Raw genomic sequence first — 24,001 nt, 5'->3', positions numbered from 1 at the left:
CCCGCGCATCGCAGCTCGCGGTTCCTCCAAACCTGGGCGTGAGGAAATGACAGTTTCTGTCAGCGCTCAAAATGGCCACCCGAGCCTCCTGTGCATTATTTAAAGGATTGTACAGAGAGGATTGTTTTGCAAGGAAATGTTTGTTATATCACAAGAGCCTTTTCCAGGAGGGATGGCCTTTTATACCCCTATAAAGGTTGATCTGGAATGGATTATGTGTGGCAGTGTAGTGTACAATATAGTGTGGTGTGATAGGGTATATTTCAGCTCATTGTGGTGTGGTATAGGCAATTGCACTGTCGTTTAGTGCACTGTACAATATTCTGCTTATAAATAAATAATCCTGTTTAACAACTGGCGTGTTGTTGGTGTCAGATGCTCCTTTAAGAAACTGACAGACAAAGAATCTCTGCAGACACGTGAGCTATTCCAAAAGGAAGGCGCGCGATCTAGGATTCAGAGTAGGACAGAGAGTGTTGGATAGGGTGGGGGGGCCGTGTGCGATTTAGCCTGCCCTGAACATAACGGTCCATTTCTGTGGCTCAAAGGCTGTGGATTAGGCTAGGGAATGTGATTGAATAGGGCTTTTGACCAGCATTTAATTCGGGACCTAAAATGGATACTGTCGTCGCCAAGGATTTCGAATGGTTCTTTTTGTCGCCCTTGTTTTGACTACTTCAATTTACTTCAGCCCCAGTATGGATTGTAATGTAGTTCCAAGCAGGGTAACTCCGTCAACAAAGGTGATGCTGGCTCTGAGGCTCCAGACAGGACAGTTGTTGATAAGCTTCTGTGCATTTCGTAATTACAAGAATAAGCTCTCTCATTCGGCGCAAGTAACGACCAAAGGTCCCCCACACAACTCCAACGATTTAAAAAAAAAAAAAAAAAAACAGCGCTTCTATAACGATAAAAAATTAAGCGGCTTGCAACTTGAGTCTGAGAGCATTGCAGCTGCTTCGAGACGAACTTGATCCTGGCCACGCGAGTGGAATTGATATCCATGTTAATAGAGTCGGCGAAACCAAACCGGGGTGGGGTCCAATTCAGAGCGTGGACGCGGAGTACGTGTGTGACAGACGATCCGGTCTTGTCTGCTTACATGAAAACACTGGCGTCGTGTCATCTCAGAGTCTAAGATGGTCAATATGCTCATGCGATACCATGTACCGTGTGTGTGCGCGCGCGCGCGCGTCTCTGGAGATTTCCCCTGGTAAACTTTGAAACGCAAACAACCCGGCAACATTGTTGATAGGGAACACTGACACCTGCTGTTCCTCTGACGTAATGAGCTCACCCAAGCGCAGCCACAGTCGAGGATGCACGTGCGTGTGTAGCTGGGAGAAGGCCACACATTTCTGTACTGGGCGAGTTGCTTGTTGATGTCTGTGTAACTTCAACTTCTTTCATTGTTTGTGTGTAAGGATTCAACAACATCAGCGAGTCTGAGGTAACGGAAAGCTAATAACGCAATGTTAATTCGCGGTTACAGTGTTATTGCCTTTTAATCCTGAGTTGCAGAGTAAAGCGCAACCACGACCCACGACCCCTTCTCCTAGAGACAAAACAGGGGGCATAACACCCTTGGTGAAAACATCCGGAACGTTCCCCGTCATGGCTGAAATCCGATTCATTTATTGACAAAATTGACTACTTTTGTAGTTTACAAAATGTTACATATTTCATATTAGATTTGTGAATTTGCACATTACGTAATATCAAAGAAACCAATTTAAAAGGGGTCTTCTTGATGTCCATGGGCACCCCACGCCCCTCCCCTTGAAAAAACATCCATGCGCAAGGAAACACTCACAACTGCAAAGGCCGGAAATGTTTTTCTACGCTCTTTCTCTCTGGGCTTCAAATAGCCACGATGACCTTCGCACGGGATGGGGCTGCTGTCAAGCTGGAAATACACACTTTGAACGAGACGTCACAAAGGTCTGCCTTCCCCTCCAAGGGTTTGAGGAAGTCAGGCCTTCGGGAACTTGAAAGGATTCAACAGGTATTCGTGACAAAGTAGCCCAGAATACATCTGTATTCATATTCTGGTTTGAAATAGAAGCGCTTTCTCGGGCTTTCAAATCAGAACTTTCCCCGCCACGCTCTTTGCTCCGTCCCGCCGGTAGCAGTGACGCTCCCTGTCAGGAACCCTCGACACTCACATAGTAAATAGTAAAAGGAAGGTGATTATAACAGGTTGTCGCCCCCGCTTTCAGTTAAAACGTGCGAAACATTTGCGCGTTTTTTTTTTTGTTTGTTTTTTTTGCGGAACTGACATCAATGCGTCTGGTCTCCAAGGGATCCGAACTCCCTTTTTGGAATCAAAATTTGTGGCGGTTGCTCACATTTTGAAAGGTTCTTATCGCGCTGGCGAAGTGGACACAGGCATGAAATACCAAACACATATTGCAAAGCATTACCTAACGTGCTTTGTGGATAGCCTAATGGACCTGAATGATAAAACACGTGTATTTTTGTTTCCACCGGTGTCGGTCGATAATGGTTGTTTTTATGTTATTCATTCGTGCAACATACGCCCCTGTCATGCACCCCACCCTTCTCCCACGCACCACCCATCCCAGCGCCCCATGTGCTCAAACTGGTCACTATTTACCAAGTTATGACACGGCCATCGTCTCTCCTTCTCGGCAATAGCATCGTGTACCTCATTCATCCCCGAACCTTTTAACACTTCAACCCCTTATATTCACTATTTGACACGTGACATCAGTCCAAACCCACGACAGGCGGCCGCGGGTGTCTTGATACAGCACAATTGTCGCCTGTCAAATTTGCCACGAGGAATGAACGTTTGAAACACGCCCATTGCCCGCTCGAGGATGCAATTTAGTAGATATCATGTTACGTGGCTGCAAATGCGTGGCGAACTTGAATCTCATCAGTTAGGCTATGAATAATATATAAAGCAATATACCGTCTCAAATCCTTTAACGGATTTGCTTGTATCCCATTCAGAATCTACTTGGTTACATCATGTGCATTTTGGATATTGTAATTAGTGTAATTAGACTAAAATATAACTATAGCTCGCTCACGGCTGTCATTCACTGTGAGGATTGATTAGACTTTGAAATTCGCACGTTTCGTTTTCCTGTAACGCCCCGGTGGGTACCCCGATATATATGTCCCGAGATGAGGGTTATGTCCGCCCCCTTCCCGGTACACCCTACGCCCCGACCCAGCTTCCCAGCGAAGCTCTACCTATTAATTAGGACATGCCTCTCCCTCTCCCTCTCTTACACGAGCTCTCTATCGCGGAAACTTGGGTCCTGTGGAAATACTTTTTTTCTTTTTTTTTTTTAAATTTAAAAACTCGAGTAGGCTTGAAAGATTTCACATTCTTATTGGTTTTGGCAAAAAAATATCTTATCTCGCGGGATGAAATAAGCCGCTCTCACCGTGCGACCGGACCGAGGGGGGAGGAGATGATAAGCGAGGCACGAGGCGTTGTGTTTGGGTTTGTGGATTTGCAATGATGGAGAGAAGACGGCGGGAAAGCATCGGGATTATTCACGCGCGCCTCGACATCAGTCCCTCGGCATTCTTTCCATGCACTTTTCAAAGGTTCGTTTGCTTTTCTCCTGCTCCTCGTGCGGTTTTACTCAGTAATCGAACTCTGCAGATTCTCCTAAAGACTAAGGAGAGGAATATTGCTATTATAGTTTGCCTAGTTCTCTAAAACCTTAACATTAGATGGTAGACTACACTACATTTAATATTCATAGTTATTTGTATATGTGTTTATTAAACATTCAAATAAAAGTACTAAACAAATGAAATTGCGTGCAGCGTCATACATTTTAACTAAATTTAAGACGATACAAAATCATCCATTACTTAATTAGTTTGTTTTATTCAACTCACTAATTTTGTTCAGATGTATTGAATAACCAGAGTATTTTGTCAATATGCATGAACTCCAACAGTAGGCTCCAATTAAAATAATGATACATTTTTTTTTACATCTATACTGAAGGAAAGATATGTTATATTGTACTTTATTAAATGAACAGAGTCCAGTGGTAATCCTCGCATTTTGCACTGTATAAATGCAATTGAGCATAAAATCATTTTCAACTTGTACTGACCTCCAAAGCATTGGGCCAGCGTAGGCTACCTTTCATTAAACCCGCGTTCCCAGAGGCAGGCGGCGCTGAGGGATTCGTGTGAAGGGGGTAAAGCAATAACTTGCATTCTTACACCGCGTCGGCTTATGTTCAGCGCTAAACGGATTACACTGGACAGGAATGTTTCGATATTATCCCTCAAACACAGGTCGCGCTTCGTCCGTTCCAAATGAACCCAGAGTGTTTCAGTTATTGTGATCTTCAAAAGCGATTGTTATGACAAGAAAAACGTGGAACAATAGAACTAATAAACCAGTTTATTGCTTTATATAGACAAGCGACTTGTTTTATAAAGTACATTACACATATAGTAAAACAATGCCTTTAATGGACATTACAGAAGTAGGCCTATCTTCAAAATGAAACAACAGTCGCCAAGTTAACAGAAAAGGTAGCCTACATTTCAGATGTTTTCCCCCTGGTCACAGATATCTGAGGAATTAATATGAGGCAGTTTTATGACTCTTTGGAAGGGAAAATAGACACACCCAGTTGTTAGTGTACTGCATTGACGTCTGCGAGGCTCCGCCCAACAATGCACTAGAAAGAATAACGCCACGCATTGATGTATTTTAAACTGCATTGCTATAGATAAACAGTGGGGATAATCTTGTGGCTACAGTTGGTCAGTAGGCGACAGGCACAGCTTCTGATATCGTTCTGGAATTTTTGCGCGAAGTAGGCCTACAATATTAGGCCTTTACGAGTAGTTTCCTTGCGATTATACACAATGATATGGGTGCGATGATGTCTGATCGAAAGGCACAGCGTATGGAACATTTAAATAAACCGAGTGAGCATTGGTGGATAAACAATACTTAATAAAAACTCAAAGACTTGTGGATGAAATGTGGACCTCAAAGAGCCGACAGGAGCTCAACGGCAAACCTGTTGCCTAGGCGAAACCTTCCTTTTGATGTTGTCTATAGGCCTGTCTGACTGTGACAACTCTGAATAATGTCACAGACGCTCTCCAGAGTGGCGACGCGTGCGATGCGGAGCAACGGTCTGTGATACTAAGTCAGGAATGTAGAAAATCATAATCAAGTAGAAAGGGAAAAGACCTCACATTGTTCTGAAATATGCAGAGGAAGCGCCGCGCTGAAGCGGCTGTTTTTGCAGGAAACCCGGAGCACGCAGCTTGAATCGGAAAGATGACGACGCGTCGCGAGGGACTGGGAGAGTACGGCAGACCGTTCCAAAACTCGTAAATAAACGAAGCGCGCGGCTGTCTAGTTAAAGCAATCAAATAAACACAAGTTTTAAAAACACCCTGATTGCCCCTAGGCTGGCAGACATGGCAGTGATTGAACTTAAATCCCAAGACATTTTATTTTTACGATTTCATGTGATGCAGCTACCACACCTTTAACTCTTATCCAGAGCGACTTACACAACTTTTTACATGACATTTGCATTGCATTATATAAATGTTAAACTCTTCTTCCGTTCTTTTTGTGCTACCCCACGACTCTCCTCATAATCCTCACAAAGCACTAAAATCCTCAGACACATTGGCCAACGGCTCAGTATTGTACAGAACTTGCAGACCACAGAGTACAAAATGACCATTTGTTTCAGAGGTACATGTCCGTGTAAATGCCTCCAGAATCTAGAGGATATTGCACGGGATAGACCTACGATAGCATTCAAAGTGCCGATGATAACTGTAAAAATCCAGATAGTAGTGGATATATTAATAGAAATAGACTGTGCTCTTATTATTGGCTACATCTTTTTATTAATACGCGGTGGGTTGATTCGATAATTCAGCAACTACGTTTTTAATTGATGTTACTTTTAGGACGTTCTGTTAACAGCTCGTTTATGGCTTGCCTCAAAATAGTCACTAATTGGCAGTTCCTCTGTAATGACCCGCTGAACCTGTGGTGGCATTTTCCAGTGAAGGCTGAGCCTACCCAATATTTCGCTTTTTAAACTAAAGGACCGAAATATGAGCGTAATCCATTAGTATTACAAACTTACAATAATTAAATCATTACAATAATTAAATAATGAGGCAGTGGATGTTCAGTAATTGGATATAAGGATAAAAGTGAGTATACTGGACACATGGTATACAAATGGTTACATAACAGAGCCTTCCCAAAAATCCAACTGGTACCCATCCAAGGAGAAGTTAACAGTTTGATTTATCATGAAAAATGTTTTGTAATGTGACAGTCTGGAGTCAAGTATAACCCTTCGTGAAAATGTTACGTATAACCAGGGAGCTAAATTTCACTTTACACAAAATATTTTCCAGATAAATAGCATCTCAGTCTAGATTCTCACTCAAAGCACTTGAGTCCCCAGTCTCAAATGGAAATGAATACCAAGAAGGGGTAATTTTTTTTTTTAGCATTTATCAATTTGTTATAGAGAGGCCGTGCTATAAACCATGATGGATAAAAATGACCGGCATTCTTGTTTAAGGACAGTGAGCCGAACCAAATCTGGACCCTTCACGTCATCTGATAGCTTCGTTTCCAGGTGTATATACATTGGGATGGCACGTATGCCCCATATTCGTGTATACAGTACATGTCCTCACACATGCGCGTATGTATCAGACATGCGCGCCCACACGGAATCATGACTAGCAGAATCATGGGAACACATGCACGTGAGCAGGCGCAAAGCAGGCCTCGCGGCACGCGGGGCGCAAATGCACCGGCGGCAGAATATTTAGCGCGGTATATTTATTACCAATGCCAGAGAGATGCTCATAGTGAGCCTCCGCCGTTTGCGCTTCTTTTTTTAAGGACATGGGGGGTCGTAGAAAATACACGGGAGGAATTTCTGGCCAGTGCATTTGGAGTTCATTGCACAACGCAGACGTGCAGAAGCATAGATTGCATTCCATGCGCGGATCACAGACTGGGTCCATAAGCCCCTTCCCTCTACCTCAGGATTTTCGTGACACAGGCTGCAGGGGGTAAATACTTAAAATTGTTGCCATGACAAGCCCCCCCTCCTCTCTCTCTCTCTCTTTTCTTTTATCTTTTATGTGTATTTTTATTTTCCTCCGTCTGCACCAAACCTTTTGTCTGCTGTAACTTGATTATCCGTTGGATAGCAGTTCTCACGCGGTTAGCAAACGGACAGCTAAAAGCAGCGCGCGGACTCTGTTATGTAACCGTGTGTAAGCTGAACTGCTGGCCATGTGCACACCAGCTCCCCCTTGTGGTCACATCGCACCCACTGCGCTGGACCAGAAATATGCCTCTATATTTAGGCCTGTGCTTACCTGCTGCTAGTTATGAGCAGAATAGCAAGTGTCATGGTTAGAATATTGATCTGTGGTGTGGCTTAGCTATGCACTGGATTTGTGATGAAGGAGGACATATTTGAAGGGAATGATTAGGCACTGAGTTATTGTTGCTTGAAGGAAATTCTCTGAGTGTGCAGACCCCAGAGAGCAGAAGCAGTTGTGTGTCTCGTTTTTCTGGTCACAGGCCCGAATGCTGGATGGTTTTCTGCTGCATGCTCACATGGTCGAATCAGAACCCTGGTCACCCCGGCAACTGTTATTCTGTGTTGTTTTTGCCGCCAGTTTTTGATTTAGTCATGGTCTTAGTCTTTTGACTAAAATGGATTATTTTTCAGGATGAGTGCGTGAGGACGGCCCAGTCCAGGGGCCTGCTATGGAGCCGGAACGGGGGCCAGTTTGGGGGCCAGCTGGGGGGACACCCCTGAACTGCAGCGCAGGATGTGGGGGCGGGGGCTGCTCCATCCCCTCTGGGGCCCAGGGCCAGGAGGCCTGGGAGATCCTGCAGCAGCTCTGCAATCTGGGCTTGGTAAATACACACAGTCATACTTACACATATGCACATACGCACACGCACAGATGTACACACACACACACTCATATACACACATACACACACTCATATACACCCCCCCACCCACACACACACACAGACTCACAAACAGAAACACACAAACACACACACATACACACACACACACACACACACAGAGTTATGGTATGGTAAGAGGGTGGTGCTCTCTCCCGGGTGTGGTTAGTGGGTGGTGTTCTCTCCTGGGTGTGGTTAGAGGGTGGTGTTCTCTCCGGGGTGTGGTAAGTGGGTGGTGTTCTCTCCTGGGTGTGGTAAGTGGGTGGTGTTCTCTCCTGGGTGTGGTTAGAGGGTGGTGTTCTCTCCTGGGTGTGGTAAGTGGGTGGTGTTCTCTCCTGGGTGTGGTTAGAGGGTGGTGTTCTCTCCTGGGTGTGGTAAGTGGGTTCTGTTCTCTCCTGGGTGTGGTAAGTGGGTTCTGTTCTCTCCTGGGTGTGGTTAGAGGGTGGTGTTCTCTCCTAGGTGCAGCAGGTGGGTGTGGTAAGTGGGTGGTGTTCTCTCCTGGGTGTGGTTAGAGGGTGGTGTTCTCTCCTGGGTGTGGTAAGTGGGTGGTGTTCTCTCCTAGGCGCAGCAGGTGGGTGTGGAGGTGGAGCGCAGACGGATCTCCCCCGTGCTGTGTGCCGTGGTCTGGACCCTGCTCTCCTGCGGCATCCTGCTGGCGCTCGTCTTCCTGGTCTTCACCCTGCGCTTCAGAAACAACAGGTATGGACTGTACCATCTCAGGGTGGGGGGTGGGGGGGGGGTCTTCAGCCTGCGCTTCAGAAACAACAGGTATGGCCTGTACCATCTCAGGGTGGGGGGTGGGGGGGGGTCTTCAGCCTGCGCTTCAGAAACAACAGGTATGGCCTGTACCATCTCAGAGTGGGAGGGGGGTCTTCACCCTGCGCTTCAGAAACAACAGGTTTGGACTGTACCATCTCAGGGTGGGAGGGGGGGTCTTCACCCTGCGCTTCAGAAACAACAGGTATGGACTGTACCATCTCAGGGTGGGAGGGGGGGGGTCTTCACCCTGCGCTTCCGGAACAACAGGTACTAGACCCGACTGTACCATCTCAGGCTGCGGGGGGGGGGGGTCAGTTTTTCTGTGGAACAGACATTGCCAGTCTTGTGGTTGACAACAATTTATCCAAACCACTGAAAAACTCACTATTTTGTTGAAAAGATCCAGAGGGGATTCTCAGGTTCACAGACTCCTCAGCCCCTCCTGAACAAATCGACTGAGTGGAATAGTGAGTGAAAGCGAAAGTATGTGAAATGTTTATGAGCGAATTAATTGTATCACCCCTGCCCCCCCCCCCCATACCTATTGAATACTCATTGGGAGTTCCCCCAGAAATTCACAATTCATCTTACCATTCACAGTAGTAACTCCTCCCACATAATGGTAATTCCTCCTGGTGTGTGTGCGTGCACGTGTGTGTGTGCATGTGGGTGCGTGAGTGTGTGTCTGTGTGTGTGAGTCCGTGTGTGTGTGTGTGTGTGTGCGTGTAAGGGCTTGAGCCAAGGTTCTGGTTCACAGAGTGAGGGATGCCTCCTCAGATCCTCCCCCCTCCCTTGTCAGATTACACGAGCATTCTGAGGACTCGGATGTAAACTGGTGTGGCTGCCCGGTCACCACCCTCACAATGTGGCGGCAGACGTCCTTGGGCTTCGATCCAAAAACCGCGTCAGCTGGGTCGCATGTCCAGGCCTGGAGAGCTGCCCGCAGTCTGGCCCAGACCTGAAACGGAGCTCAGGAATTTACAGCTTTTTTTATTTACTGAGTAACCTCGCCTGCTGTGGTCCTGAGCTGGAGCGGGGGGCTATTTTCGGCCCTGAAGTTTTTTTTTAAGTTTTTTTTTTTTTTAGAAAAGATTTTTTTAAACTTTCCAAGAAATTCCCATAAACTCTCCTGAGTGATGTGGAGTGACCTCCTCTCCTTTCCCAAGAGGGTATTTCTGTAGAGCTCACCCTGTCTAGACCTGCTGACGACCAATTCTATGAAATCCAGGAACATAGAAGCAAACTAAATTTGAACAAATTCTCTCTCTCTCTCTCTCTCTGTTTCTCTCTGACTCTGTCTGGTCCATCTCTCTCTGTTTCATTGGCGCCCCATATAGCTGTGTTACCACAGTGTATTCAGCAATAGTTATTTATTATTCAATAATCAATACATACAATATAATACATCAACTCTCCCTTGCCTTTTCTGATTCTGTCTCTCTTATTCAGGTCCTCACTGTCCTGGTGTGTATTCACAGTCTCCTGCCAGGTCATTCCTTTTTAAGGCATTAAAAAATATTAACTGTTTTAATATCGTGTTGTGTACACTATGGAGCCTATTGTTTCAAACGACTTGGACTGTGATGTTATATGCATTTTATTGAAGGTGTTAATGTTGATGTTAGCCTTAATGTTGATGACGTGCTGATTTGTAGTGTGTTTCCACAGGTACTTATGTAGAGGATGTCCTCTCTCTCTGTCTCTCAGGATAGTGAAGATGTCGAGCCCCAATCTGAACGTGCTGACGCTATGTGGGAGCATCCTGACCTACAGCAGCGGCTTCCTGTTCGCCATCGAGGAGCACGCCCTGCTCCCAGAGACCAGCCCCAGAGCTGCAATGCAGGTACCACACACATACAGCTGCACACACTATACTCTCACACACACACACTACACACACACACACACATACACACACTATACACTCACACACACGCATGCACACACACACACACACACATGCACACACACACACACACACACATACACACACACACACATGCATGCACAAACGCACACACGTGCACACACACACACACACACACTGACATACACACACTACGCACACACACTCACACACACGCACACACACACACACACACACACACACACATTTATTTGGCTGCAGGAACAAGCCCAGATTGTATACCCTACTTGTGCAAGCAGCTGCAGTCATTGATTGTTCATTTTACAGTTATTTGGGGATTCACCTCATTTCACCACATGGTGCTTAATATGAATGAAACTGGAAACGTGAGCATGGGATACAAAAACAGATACAACCATCCAAAAAACGGACATCACAGCTACCATCGATACAATCAAATATCAGACGTAAAAGTAACACAGAATTTGTTAAAGGTGCTTAAGGTAGTGAGCGTCCGCTCCCTTGAGGATGAGAGAATTTGGGAAAGCTATTATCGGCGGCAGTAAAAACAGCCGTTTACTTTAGTGCCTGTCGTGGCTAAATCTGACAGAACGGAATTTGGCCTGTTTTTCGTAGAAAAACAGAAGGGAACTCGTGCCCTCCACTGAGTCACAGAACCGGGTCGTCTTAAATCACACCGCGCAAACAGAACCGGGTCATCTTAAATCACACCGCGCAAACAGAACCGGGTCATCTTAAATCACACCACGCAAACAGAACCGGGTCATCTTAAATCACACCGCGCAAACAGAACCGGGTCATCTTAAATCACACCGCGCAAACAGAACCGGGTCATCTTAAATCACACCGCGCAAACAGAACCGGGTCATCTTAAATCACGCCGCGCAAACAGAACCGGGTCACCTTAAATCACACCGTGCAAACAGAACCGGGTCATCTTAAATCACACGCGCAAACAGAACCGGGTCATCTTAAATCACACCGCGCGAACAGAACCGGGTCATCTTAAATCACACCGCGCAAACAGAACCGGGTCATCTTAAATCACACCGCGCAAACAGAACCGGGTCATCTTAAATCACACCGCGCAAACAGAACCGGGTCATCTTAAATCACACCGCGCAAACAGAACCGGGTCATCTTAAATCACACCGCGCAAACAGAACCGGGTCACCTTAAATCACACCGCGCAAACAGAACCGGGTCATCTTAAATCACACCGCGCAAACAGAACCGGGTCATCTTAAATCACACCGCGCAAACAGAACCGGGTCATCTTAAATCACACCGCGCAAACAGAACCGGGTCATCTTAAATCACACCGCGCAAACAGAACCGGGTCATCTTAAATCACACCGCGCAAACAGAACCGGGTCATCTTAAATCACACCGCGCAAACAGAACCGGGTCATCTTAAATCACACCGCGCAAACAGAACCGGGTCATCTTAAATCACGCCGCACAAACAGAACCGGGTCGTCTTAAATCACACCGCGCAAACAGAACCGGGTCATCTTAAATCACACCGCGCAAACAGAACCGGGTCACCTTAAATCACACCAGGCAAACAGAACCGGGTCATCTTAAATCACACCGCGCCACATTTCTCAGGGTGTCTCTTCGGACGCAGGACTTCAAACGACGTCGTAAATGTCCCCCCTTCCTCCCCCCCCCCCCCCCCGAGGGAAGCCCGTTTCCTGTGGAATGCCGAGCGTCGAAACGGCTCTGAGCTTGAACTCCTCCTGCTTTCTCACGGCTGGAGTCACCGCCTCTCCTGCTGAATGTCCCGCCGGCGTTTGGGCTGTGAGGAAGTTTGGCTTCGCCTTCGTTTGTTTCTATCCATCCTTTACCAGGAAGAAAACTATGTTCCAGCAGAGTCTAGACACTACTGAACATCTTTTTTCCACTTGGCAAAGGCCAAAATTGTCCTATCCCCCCCCCCGCCCTTTACAGCGCCCCTGCTCATAAATAATGGGTAAGGAGCTGGCCTTGCAACCTAAAGGTCACAAGTTTGATTCTCAGGTAGGGCACTGCCGTTGTACCCTTGAGCAAGGCACTTAACCTGCATTGCGTCTGTATATATATCCAGCTGCATAAATAGATACAGAGTAAATGCTGTGTAAAGAGTTGTGTAAGTCGCTCTGGATAAGAGAGTTGGCTGAATGCCTGTAATGTAGAGGTCATATTGTATATAACACCACCCATTGCATTGTCATGTCACTTGGAATTGTATCACCACTTATAAACTGTGAACTTTTACATTGTTTTAAAAATAATCCCCATGACAATCGGATGCTTTGATTGACGTCACCTCCATTCAGGGTTCTGAGATTACAGGTGGCCCAGGTGCGCAGCTCTCTGGCGGTGAGCGGCCGCGCTCTCTGTGAGCTGGGGCAGGTAACTGTGAGCGCTCACAATGGGGCTTTTTAAAAAACCGGTTGTGGCCGGTTTAATTACAGCCAGCGGGAACCTGTTGAGCTGGGAGGCGGGCGTAAGAATGATGGGCGGTTACGCCGAGCTGTGGGGGCGGAGTTACAGCGTGTTTCGCTGCGTATCCGAGGGTGTTGATTGGCTCAATTTTAGAATGCGTACGCGTGTGTTCTGTGTCACGCAGAGTGGCAGGACTGGCTCACTGTAAGCAGTTACGCAGACTTCCAAACGAGCGGTTATGGTACTCTAAAAGAACTGCCCGCAGGCTGCGATGGACCAGTGTACTGTCCAGGGTGTGTTCCTGCCTCTCACGCAATGCATGCTGGGATGGGCTCCAGCACCTCCCGCGACCCTGACCAGGAATACGTGGGTATAGATAATGGATGGATGGATGGATGGATGGATTTGGTGTCGCCCATAGCACTGTTGAAAAATGAGCCTTTCTCCTTGTAGATTTCCCCTTGGTGTTCTCAGACTACAGTACCCACAATGCCCTTGGGCACAGCGTGACATGATCTCCTTCCTGTGTCCGCAGGCCCGGATCTGGACCCTGTGCATCGGCAGCTCTCTGGTCTTTGGGCCCATCCTGGGAAAAACATGGAGGATTTACCGGGTCTTCACCCAGCGTCTGCCGGACAAGAGGGTGGTAGGTGCTCCTCTCTCCCTCTCACCTGTTCTGCTGCACCATTTTCATGAGTTGCATGACAGGCATTTACATGGGCGGGAGTGTGGTATAATGGGTAAGGAACTGGTCTTGTAACCTGAAGGTCACAGGTTCGATTCCCGGGTAGGACACTGCCGTTGTACCTTTGAGCAAGGTGCTTAACCTGCATTGCTACAGTATATATTCAGCTGTATAAATGGATGCAGATCTAAATGCCATGTAGACTGTTGTGTAAGTCGCTCTGGATAAGAGTGTCTGCTAAATGCCTATGATGTAATGTAATGAGGTAGTCTACTAAGGAGTATGAAACTGACTACAGAAATCTGATTATAGATTACGAAACTGATTACCAAAAATATGGAAAGTAACAAATATATATTATATATTTTAAGTATGAACGGATTGCACTATTATTTCACATCTTTAGATTAAAAACACTGGTGCAAAGGTCAGAGAAACTCAGTGTCTGCACTCAGAAAATATCCACACTCAACATTTTTAGCTGAAGATAATTCTGGTGTAAGCATTTTGGTGTATTGCCTTCATTAGTGAAATGGTGCTTTTGGAATGCTAATGATAGTCTTATGCACTTAACTTTATAGTGTCACCTCAGGTGTGTAAGATAAATAGAGAGGAACCTGCTAATGCATATACATATGAAGATTGTGCCTTTTCTCTTCGAGCTAAAACATCCATAATGTCAACTGGCCCCCGTGTCTTGCTTGCTGTGCCGCCTCCATTTTGCGGAGCTCAGGCTAGTTTGCACAGGAATAGCTCACTCACCACGTCAGATGCAGTCACAACTGATTACCCGCTCCCACGCTTCAGCTATGTTTAAAAAAAAAAAACTTGAAGCAGGACTTGTGCGTTTAATAATTCATGCTAATTGCATTTTGTTTCTGACTTTGCTTGAGAGAGAAGGCAGTCTTTCGCTTTAAAAATCAGCAACACCAGCTGATTTTAGAGGAAGTTTTGTGACTTTGAACTGAAGAATGGCAAGAACAAGGAAACACACTTAGTCCCCTTTGAGTGCATCATGGATGTTATTTCAGAAGTCGCAGGTGGCGACAAGTTGGGCTTCTTTTTTTTTTTTAATCTGCCCCCCCCCCCCCCCCCCAAAAAAAAAACCGGGCAACACTGCATTGTGCTCGTCGTAGATGTTACTGTCACCCTTCAAAGCATTCCTTCTGTTTCCTCGAGTGTTCCAGAACATTCCGGCTGCTTTTCCGTTGAAATTGAGCCGTGTGCTCTCCGCTGGAGCCCCACTGTCCTCAGACACGGTGAACGGGCTGGGCCGCTGGGGCACCGGCAAATTTAGGAAAGAGGAAGAGGATGGTCAGACGGACGCACACAACCACCGGCGGTCAGAGAAGGAGCCAGAATAGAGGGAGGAAAAGAGAGAAAGAGAGAAAGAGAGAGAAGCAGCGTGACAGATAGGTCTAATCAATCTATCAGTGTATGGTGAGGGCTATAGAAAAGCAGATAGATCGATACAATATTCATCTGTCTCTTGCGTCCCAGTGATGTGGGGAAATCCATCTCTTCGACGGGCCCTGTAAATGGGGTCTCACTCACACGCATGTTATTTCCAGGCCTCCCAGACCCTTGCTGGTACCGAGGAATGAAGCACTTTCAGCAGGATTCATCTGGATGCTTTGATTGGCTACTCCAGCTGCTCTGTGCTGCAGTGTGCTGTGTGCTGCAGTGTGCTGTGTGTAACTGAGTAACCCTGCTCCCTGATACAGGCCCCTGGGGCCTCATAAACAGCAACAACAACAATAACATTTTAAAAAAAGTTTATTTTATACTTTCTCTACTTTCTATACTTTCTTTCAGGTGGGCACTTTCAGTCCACTGAAACTGCAGGTTAAAGAGTTGTGTGAGATAAGGCACATGTCTGGTACCTGTAGCTTTTACTGAGGTAGGATTGTCTTCCACCTGGTTTATGGAGTTAACGGCAGTGTCTCCACTCTCTGCTCGCTCCAGATCGCATAATTAATCTTGTCTGACAGGAGCAGCTCAAATGAATAAGGTGGGATAAAAAGGACATGGACTGGCTGTGTTGGGAGGAGGGCAATTAGGGAAGGAGAGGAAATTAGGCTCATTTTTAAAATGTAAATCTGCAGGATGGGAAATTACCTTAGCGGAAAAAAAGCCCCTTCCTGCATATAAAAAACTTGGTAAAAATTAAATGTGTACGTGTGGGTGTGGTATGTGTGTGTGCTGTGTGCGTATATGTGTGTATGTGTTTGTGTGTGTGTGCGTGTGTGTGTCTGTGTCTCTGTGTGCATGCCTGTGTGTGTGTGTCTGTGTGTGTATGTGAGTGTGTGTGTGTGTCTCTGTGTGCATGCCTGTGTGTGTATGTGAGTGTGTCTCTGTGTGCATGCCTGTGTGTGTGTGTGTCTGTGTGTGTGTATGTGAGTGTATGTGTGTATATGTGTGCATGTGAGTGTGTGCGTGTGTGTGTCTGTGAGTGTGTGTGTGTATGTGAGTGTGTGTGTGTGTCTCTGTGTGCATGCCTGTGTGTATGTGTGTCTGTGTGTGTGTATGTGAGTGTATGTGTGTATATGTGTGTGTGTGTGTGTATGTGTGTGTGTGCGTATGTGTGTGTATGTGAGTGTGTGCGTGTGTGTGTGTGTGTGTGTGTGTGTGTATGTGAGTGTATGTGTGTATATGTGTGTGTGTGTGTGTGTGTGTCTGTGTGTGTGTGTGTGTGGGGGGCAGGGGGGGGGGGTGTGCTGCAGGCTGACTCACAGGGTCTCCTCCCACTCAGATAATCCGGGACCTGCAGCTGATGGGTCTGGTGGGGTTGCTTATTCTGCTGGACGTCCTGGTTCTGGCTGTCTGGAGCCTGACTGACCCGATCCAGTGTGCAAAGTCCATCAGCGCTGTGGTTAAGGTAAGGCGCTACATCGGGTATTCAAACCTGCAACCTACTGGCTACAATTCATGTTCCTAATCATTCTGCCCCTCCACTGTTTGGGCACAGACCCTGTTTGGAGTAAGAGAGTACAGAGAGTTTAGAGATACAGCTTATTATTATTATTTATGTCTAGTCTTTTCTCATTTTGACGGGATTGATTTTAGGGATTGGGGAGAAAAAGCAGTTGAGCCGAGCAGTCTGACTGGTATCCAGGGCGTACCTGGATTAGCTCCAGGTTAATCTGTACCTGCCCTCTGTCCCAGGTGGTGGAGCAGGATGTCTTCTACTCCCTGTCACAGCTGGACTCCTGCTCCTCTCTCCATCCGGACATCTGGATCATCCTCTTCGCTGTGCTGAAGGTAAGTCCTCTGCTACACACCTGGCTTAGCTTGCAGCTCACACACACACACACACACACACACACACACACACACTCACGTCTCACACAGACACACACACGCACACGCACACACACACACACACGTCACACACACACACACACACACACACACACACACTCACGTCTCACACACACACACACACACACCCACGCACACGCACACACATCACACACACACACACACACACCTCCTCATCTCCTGTGTGAATCAGATATTGAACTGCATGATCTGATTCATCTCTGGTGTGAATCACATACTGAACTGCGAGAGAAAGTATCACAAGGGCTTGGGGAAGAGGGATTAATCAAGCTATTAACAACAGAAAAAGCACTCTCGGATTGTTTTGATTTTTGTTAATGAGTTCAGAGAAATAACCCTGCCTTGCCTTTCTGATAGTTTAGTTTTTCTTATATTTTTCCCACAAGCCAGGCTTCCACAGACATGAGCTGGAGGAGGCAGCAGTGGTTTTTGGTGCTGTTTTTATTTATCTTACAATTAACATTTTTGAAAATTTACGGGGGCGTTTGGGACCCCTCTGCTCATTGGGGCCTGTTTGATTTGAACCTGTGGAAACTGCCACGGCACCCCTCTGTGGCACCTTGCTCACCTGGTTCCCCTGTCACCTGATACCCCCGGTTACCTGTCACCCGGCTTCTCCCATCTCAGGGGTCCCCGATTCCTAATACTCTCCAGGGTTTGGGATCAGTTCCATTTAAATTCAGCCAGTTCAGGAAATCCATCAGGAAAAAAAGCCCTATAGAACATTCCAGGAATGTTTTTAATTAATGAAGTTAATTTCTATTAATGGCCCTAATTACCCCAGTGCTGGTAACCCCGTAAGCTGATACCCATGTGACCCAGCTCACCTGTCACCTGGAGTATCTGTAACCTGGGACACCTGTTACCGCCGTTGCTTGGTAACACTCCTCCCGTTCCAGGGAAGCCTGCTCCTCTACGGGACGTACCTGGCCGGTCTGACCAGCGACGTCAGCTCCCCCCCGGTGAACCAGTCCCCCGCCATTATGGCCGCCGTGTGCCTGGTCACGCTGTCGGTGGCGGTGGCGGTGCCCGTGTCCCGGCTCCTGCCCGACTGGCCAAACGTGGCGTACAGCGTGGTTTCTGGCGCCATCTTCATCTGCACGCTCGCCATCAACTGCCTGCTGTTCGTGCCCCAGGTACCCATTACAGTACATTACATTACATTACCCTCCATTACATTACGCTCCATTACATTACCTTACATTACATTACATTACATTACCCTCCATTACATTACCTTACATTACATTACATTACATTGCCCTCCATTACATTACATTACATTACATTACCTTACATTACATTACATTACCCTCCATTACATTACCTTACATTACATTACCCTCCATTACCTTACATTACATCACATTACCCTCCATTACATTACATTACGTTACCTTACATTACATTACACTACATTACATTGCATTACGTTACGTTACATTACATTGCATTACATTACCTTACATTAAATTGCATTACCTTACATTACATCAGCGATCCTCAAACTGGCAAAATATTCTTAAAAATAAATGTCTAAATAAAAATGTTCAGAGACTACTTGGGAGATGTTACCTGTGGAACATAATGTCACAGCCGTACAGGAGACTGATCAGAATGTTCTGCAGTGTTCCAGTGGTTTGGCGTGGGCTGGATCGGTGAGTCTGTGGCGGTTGGCTCACGTGTGTCGGTGCTGAAGGATGGATCTCATTTTCCAGTAATAAGAGCTCGGAGCAGTGGGGAGAGATGATTTGGCAGGCGTTCAGGCTCAGCTGGGTTTCCGAATGGCTTCCAAAACAGGGCCGACTGAATTTGACTTTGATGATAGTGCCCTTTCTGTGCTTTTATGGGAAAGTCCATTAAGCCCATTACCAAGTACTAACCTCCGACTCTAAATGCAAATAAAACATGCTGCTTCTGAGAAGGAAATAGAAAGGACAATGAACCACCACCCCCCCCCCCCCACACACACACACACATAAACCTAACACACACGCATGCACACACTCACACATGCATGCATATACTCATGCAAACACACACACACAAACACACACACATGCATGCACACACTCATACACACATACACACACACAGATGCATGCACATGCATGCACACGCACACACCCACACACACACACATGCACACACGCACATACACACACACAAACTGTCTGACCATCCTCGACAGAACTTTACCCAATCATGTAAATCCACCACCAAAGTGCTCCTTGAGTTATTTTAGACCCTTTTTTCAATTTTCAAATGATACAACAGGAGGCTACATTAAAGAGGTCAGATTGACTGTAAGAACAATGACCTTAATGGCTGACATTTTAAACATCCCTCCTGAGTTATCTAAAGTGCTAAAATATTTCAACTACATATTTGTCCAAGACCTGCTATAGCCATGACCAGGAGGATAAAAATGACTGAGGTGGAAAAGCGGTTGTCAGAAAGACGATGTGCGATCAGACCTTGGGCAATCGTATTTATTTTACTCAAATCTAAGAACTGTGTGACTAAATAGTGTACTGTGTCATACAAAATGAGGACACTTACAGGTGCAGGCAAACATAAGGCTTTCACCTTGAATGACCGGTTCCTTTGATCCTTCTTGAGTAAACGAAACGCAATGTTGAAAAAAAGTAGCAAATATTACCCCAATTCTGAAAGACATGTAAGGCTCCTGTTTGGATAAGCTTAGGCAGGCCCATCTTAAGATGACAGTACAGTTTACCGTAACGCGTGTGACTGGGCGTGGCCAGGAACCTGCGTCCAATTGGAGAGCGGCAGCAGTCAGGAGGCGTGGCCTGTAAAGTCAGAGTAATGGAGCGTGCTGAAGGTGTGCGCCAGCCGTCAGAATGCAGGTGAGTCACTGTTTGCAGTCAGAGGAGGGGTGGTGTGCTCTGACCTTTCAGCGTTTAGGCACGACTCTCACAAGCAGAGCTGTGATCTTCAGCTCCAGTGGGTTTTGTTTGCTTTTGTTTTTTTCCCCTCTCCCTGGTGCTGTGTTAAAAATACATTTTCTGGGGTTTTTAATGTTATTTTCAGTCTTAGTTCATGTTTTTGACTGGCCGAGACAGTTGTTGTGTGTGATGAAGGATATTTTAGATATTTAGAGAAGTTTCTGATTGCTGACCTGTTATAAAATGGCAGATATAGTAGTATTATGGGGTTTGTGGTCAAAAGCAAGAATATTCACTTCCACTTTATTCAAAAGCACTTTATTATCTTCAGTTGAACTACTTCCTACAGTATGTGGGACCAAAGAAGCAGCCAAAATAATATTACAACCAGCACTAACGTGTAATTGTGAGTAAACACAATATAATTTATCTGTGTATACTGTATGTACAGCCTCTGGAAACAAAAACGCAGCTGTACAAGCTGTTGTCCAGTTGTTTGAAATGTATTTTCTTGCTTTAGACCACAAACCCACTATTGTCCCAATACCAGCCACAGTAAAGCCAGCAGGTCATCAGAAACTTCTCTAAATATCTGAAATGGCCTTTCTTCATTCTTAAAACGTGTTTGGGCCAACTGAAAACATGCTCTAAAACTGAAATAATATGAAAGAACACCACAAATTGAACCACCTCTTTAACGTCAACGTTGAGTGAAAATAAACAGAGCGAGCTCTTTATCGGGCGAGATGAAAGGAAGCGATCAGCGGGCGGCCATGTTGTTGGGACGGGCGATTTGGCGGCCGGTGGAATTCAGGGGGAAGGAGGAAGTGCTTGGCGCTCGGCCTCAACATCAAATGAACCGCAGAGCGTGCAAAGAAGAGCAGCTGCATTCTTCTCCTCTCCGGTTACAATGGAGCGGGAAAACTGATTTCCCTTTTTTTTTTTTTTTTTTACTGTTTTGTTTACTGCGCCTGACCTTTGAAACATCAAACTCTGTCCCCGCCCCTTTCACCGCCCCCCGCCCCCCCCATGCCATGCCCCCCCCCCCCTCGTATCGTCCCTCAGCTGACCCAGTGGAGACGGTTCGAGGACGAGCTGAACCCCAACCCCAGCCAGATGGCCAAGTACTTCAGCACCCCCAGCAAGAGCCTGAAGTCCATGTACAGCGAGGACGAGATCTACTACCTGCTGGGGGAGAACAACTCCATGAAGAGGCTCCTCACAGAGGTAAGGCTCCTCTAACAGGTGAGACCATGATCGAGATAAATGCTCCTCACTCAGGTAAGACCATGAGTATCTGAAGTTCCCCACACAGGTAAGACCATGAGTATCTGAAATTCCCCACATAGGTAAGACCAGGAGTGTCTGAAGTTCCCCACACCACACAGGTAAGACCAGGTGTGTCGAAAGTTCCTCACACAGTAAAAAATTATTCCCTCAGTTTGTTCTGAGAAATCATTTCAAGTTGCCAAGATCTGAGCCACCCAGGCCTTCAAAAAGAGCGGACTGGAGCCTCTGAATCCTCCTGTTTATTGTTTATTTCTCTTTTTTGTTTGTTTGTAGAAAAACGCCATGATCGATAGCCTGCAGGAGCAGGTCAGCAGTGCCAAGGACAAGCTGCTGAGGCTGGTGGTGGTGAGCAGCCCCCCCGGGCAGGAGACAGACTCCTCCAACACCAACCTCAACTCCTCCTCCACCCAGGTCACGGAGCTGCCGCTGGAGTCCTCCGGCCCGCTGCTGGAGATGGAGGACGGCCTCCCTCGCTCTCCTTCTCCTCCTCCTCTTCCTCCTCCTCCTCCTCCTCCTCTCCCAGCTCATGCCCCAGAAGAGGTCCCGCTCAGTGCAGGGAGGGGAGGGCAGTTTGGGTTGGAAGGCCTGAGGTGTGACGCTGGGGAGACGCAGGCACAGCTGAGGATGACTGTGGGCCCCTCTGCTTCCTCTGAGGGCGTGGATGCCATGGCAACGGATCCACCACCAGAGGTGGCCGCGCCTTCAAGCAAAGACAACATCTCGGGCCCCGCCCCTCACTCGACGCCCGCTGTCAGCCCTGATCACGCGGGGAGCTCGGGGGTCAGCCTGGCGGTAATGGTGGGCGGTAAACCCGGTTTCGTCAGCAGCGAGCAGCTGCAGGAGATCCTCCAGGACCTCTGTGTGGATGCCGCCAGCACCTCCCTGAGGTCACCGAGCCAGGCGAGGAGGACCTCGAACCCGGCCCGGGACGACCCCCCGCCCAGGTCGTCCGGCTCGCCCGCTCAGAGCCCCCTCCACCCCAGCATCTCGCCCTACGTCATGCGGAGACGGAGGCCCCCGTTCCGCACCTACAGGGCCGGGCCGCCCCCGTACTGCTACCCGGGTTCCGCGCCCCCCGTCCGGAGGAGCGTGGCTCCTCACGGCGCGGACCCCAAAACCGAGCGTGTTGCCACGGAGACCGCGCCTCACCCTGCGGACGCTGGAGCAGGCGACGCCCCCGAGGAGGCGGAGGTGGAGAGTCACGCGGAGGACGTCCCGCTGAGGTGGCGGAGGTGCGGCCCGCCTCCCCGCTGCACCCTCCCGCCGTTCTCGAGGTGCCACCCGAAACCCGCGACGCCGGCGGGCTCTCGGGAGGACCGGGAGCCGGGCCTGAGGGACCCCTACGACTATTCGGACTCGGACTCCAGCAGCTCGGAGGACAGCTACTGCTTCTACCACCGGCCCTACTGCAGCGTCTGCCTCCAGGGCCCCTACGCGTCCACGGAGAGCACCGTCTCCGAAACCTCGGACAGCGAGCCGGGGAGCCTGCCCCGCCACTGCCGGAGGGGCCGCCCTGTGGTCAACTTCAACGAGGACCTCAAGCCCACTTTCGTCTGAATTTGTTTTCGGGGAAATCCCGTCCTGGGGCGGAACACGGAGGAGAATGGGGAGACACGTCCAGCTTACATTTCAAGAGCATTAGGGGAAAATTAGGTTCCCCTTTGGTTGGTGAGATAATGTTGAGACAGGAACTTTCACCAAACATGCTGAGAGACATATTTATTGTTCCATACCAGTTTTGTCAAAAGGCACATAAATGACTGCCAAAATCCCCTGATGGTTATCATTTTGGCTTCAAAACTGTCATTGCGGATACAGTACATTGCAAAAACATTTTAAAATGCCTCCCAATGTAATGTTTGAAAAGTCAAGTTCATTGAACATTGCTAGCTGTCCCCAAAAACTCACACGGAAATTCCCAAATCAAATTATTTTCGAACAGGAATAACAAAACTTTTTTTCCAAGGACATTACTGCAATCTTCCTTTTTCCATTCATTGCACATACAGGAAACAAATTTATGTGTTGGTTTACCCTAACATTTACCCTAACTTTCCAGGAATGTTCTGCAGACTAAAAATAGTTAGCTATGCATTTCCACTGTGAGCAGCATCATCATTCCATGGCTGCCATGTGACCTTACTGTGTTTGCCCTATGACCTCAGTGACTGGACCAATCATATGACAGTCTCTTTGTGTTTGCTTGCCCTTGCATAGCCATTAAGTGTTGGCTGCCATTTCCTGGTAGGGCCTTGAGCATTTCATGTTGTATAAGGAGCTGAGGTCGGTGCTTGTCTTCTCTGAAGAACTTTCCTGAAGTCTTTATTATCGCTTTATTTTTTAAGGATTTTCTTTTTTAAGCTTAATTTATTTCACAGCTTGCCTTTAATTTATTAGCTCCGTGTTAATTAGCATTTTCATTTTCATTAATATCATGATGGCATGTGGGGATGCGACATCAAAAAAAAATTACAAATGAGAAAGAATGTGTTTTTAATTTATCTGGGAGTGTTTTGACATTTTGTAAATAAAATGTGTTTTTTGATGAGTTGAAAGCTGCATAGTTTTTTATGGCTAGTATTGATAGACAGTAATCATGGCATTAAACACAGGACTGTGTTTTTGAGTGTGTGTGTGTGTGTGTGTGTGTGTGTGTGTGAGCGTGAGGCTGCCATAATTAAACTTGT

The 24,001-nt window shown here is 47.2% G+C and overlaps 1 protein-coding gene across 3 annotated transcripts; it reads left to right on the top strand.

Moving 5' to 3' along the window:
• Positions 1–1,922: 1,922 nt before the first annotated feature.
• gpr156 (G protein-coupled receptor 156) lies at positions 1,923–23,817 on the top strand. Of its 3 annotated transcripts, none has more exons than XM_035408228.1 (10): positions 1,923–2,005; positions 7,761–7,951; positions 8,574–8,710; positions 10,478–10,613; positions 13,624–13,734; positions 16,526–16,651; positions 16,939–17,034; positions 18,015–18,251; positions 21,090–21,251; positions 21,588–23,817. In XM_035408228.1, the coding sequence occupies exons 2-10, from the start codon at positions 7,799–7,801 to the stop codon at positions 22,869–22,871; spliced, it is 2,442 nt and encodes an 813-aa protein (XP_035264119.1). In that variant the 5' UTR covers positions 1,923–2,005; positions 7,761–7,798; the 3' UTR covers positions 22,872–23,817. The 3 variants fall into 3 exon arrangements, with proteins under 3 accessions (XP_035264119.1, XP_035264118.1, XP_035264120.1); XM_035408227.1 differs by lacking the exon at positions 1,923–2,005 and adding an exon at positions 3,106–3,588; XM_035408229.1 differs by lacking the exon at positions 1,923–2,005 and adding an exon at positions 6,802–7,089.
• The last annotated feature ends 184 nt before the right edge of the window (positions 23,818–24,001 follow it).

Source organism: Anguilla anguilla, chromosome 3 (genome assembly GCF_013347855.1).
Source record: "Anguilla anguilla isolate fAngAng1 chromosome 3, fAngAng1.pri, whole genome shotgun sequence".
Classification (NCBI taxonomy): Eukaryota; Metazoa; Chordata; class Actinopteri; order Anguilliformes; family Anguillidae; genus Anguilla; species Anguilla anguilla.
The sequence above is the reverse complement of the archived record's forward strand: the minus strand, read 5'-3'. Positions and strand labels throughout refer to the sequence as shown.

Bases quoted from the DNA above. Each gene is read 5' to 3' on its own strand.
- gpr156 (XM_035408228.1), top strand. From the start codon at position 7,799: ATGGAGCCGGAACGGGGGCCAGTTTGGGGGCCAGCTGGGGGGACACCC. The intron at 10,614-13,623 runs GTACCACACACA...CTGTGTCCGCAG, and splicing joins GCCCCAGAGCTGCAATGCAG to GCCCGGATCTGGACCCTGTG. The intron at 21,252-21,587 runs GTAAGGCTCCTC...GTTTGTTTGTAG, and splicing joins TGAAGAGGCTCCTCACAGAG to AAAAACGCCATGATCGATAG.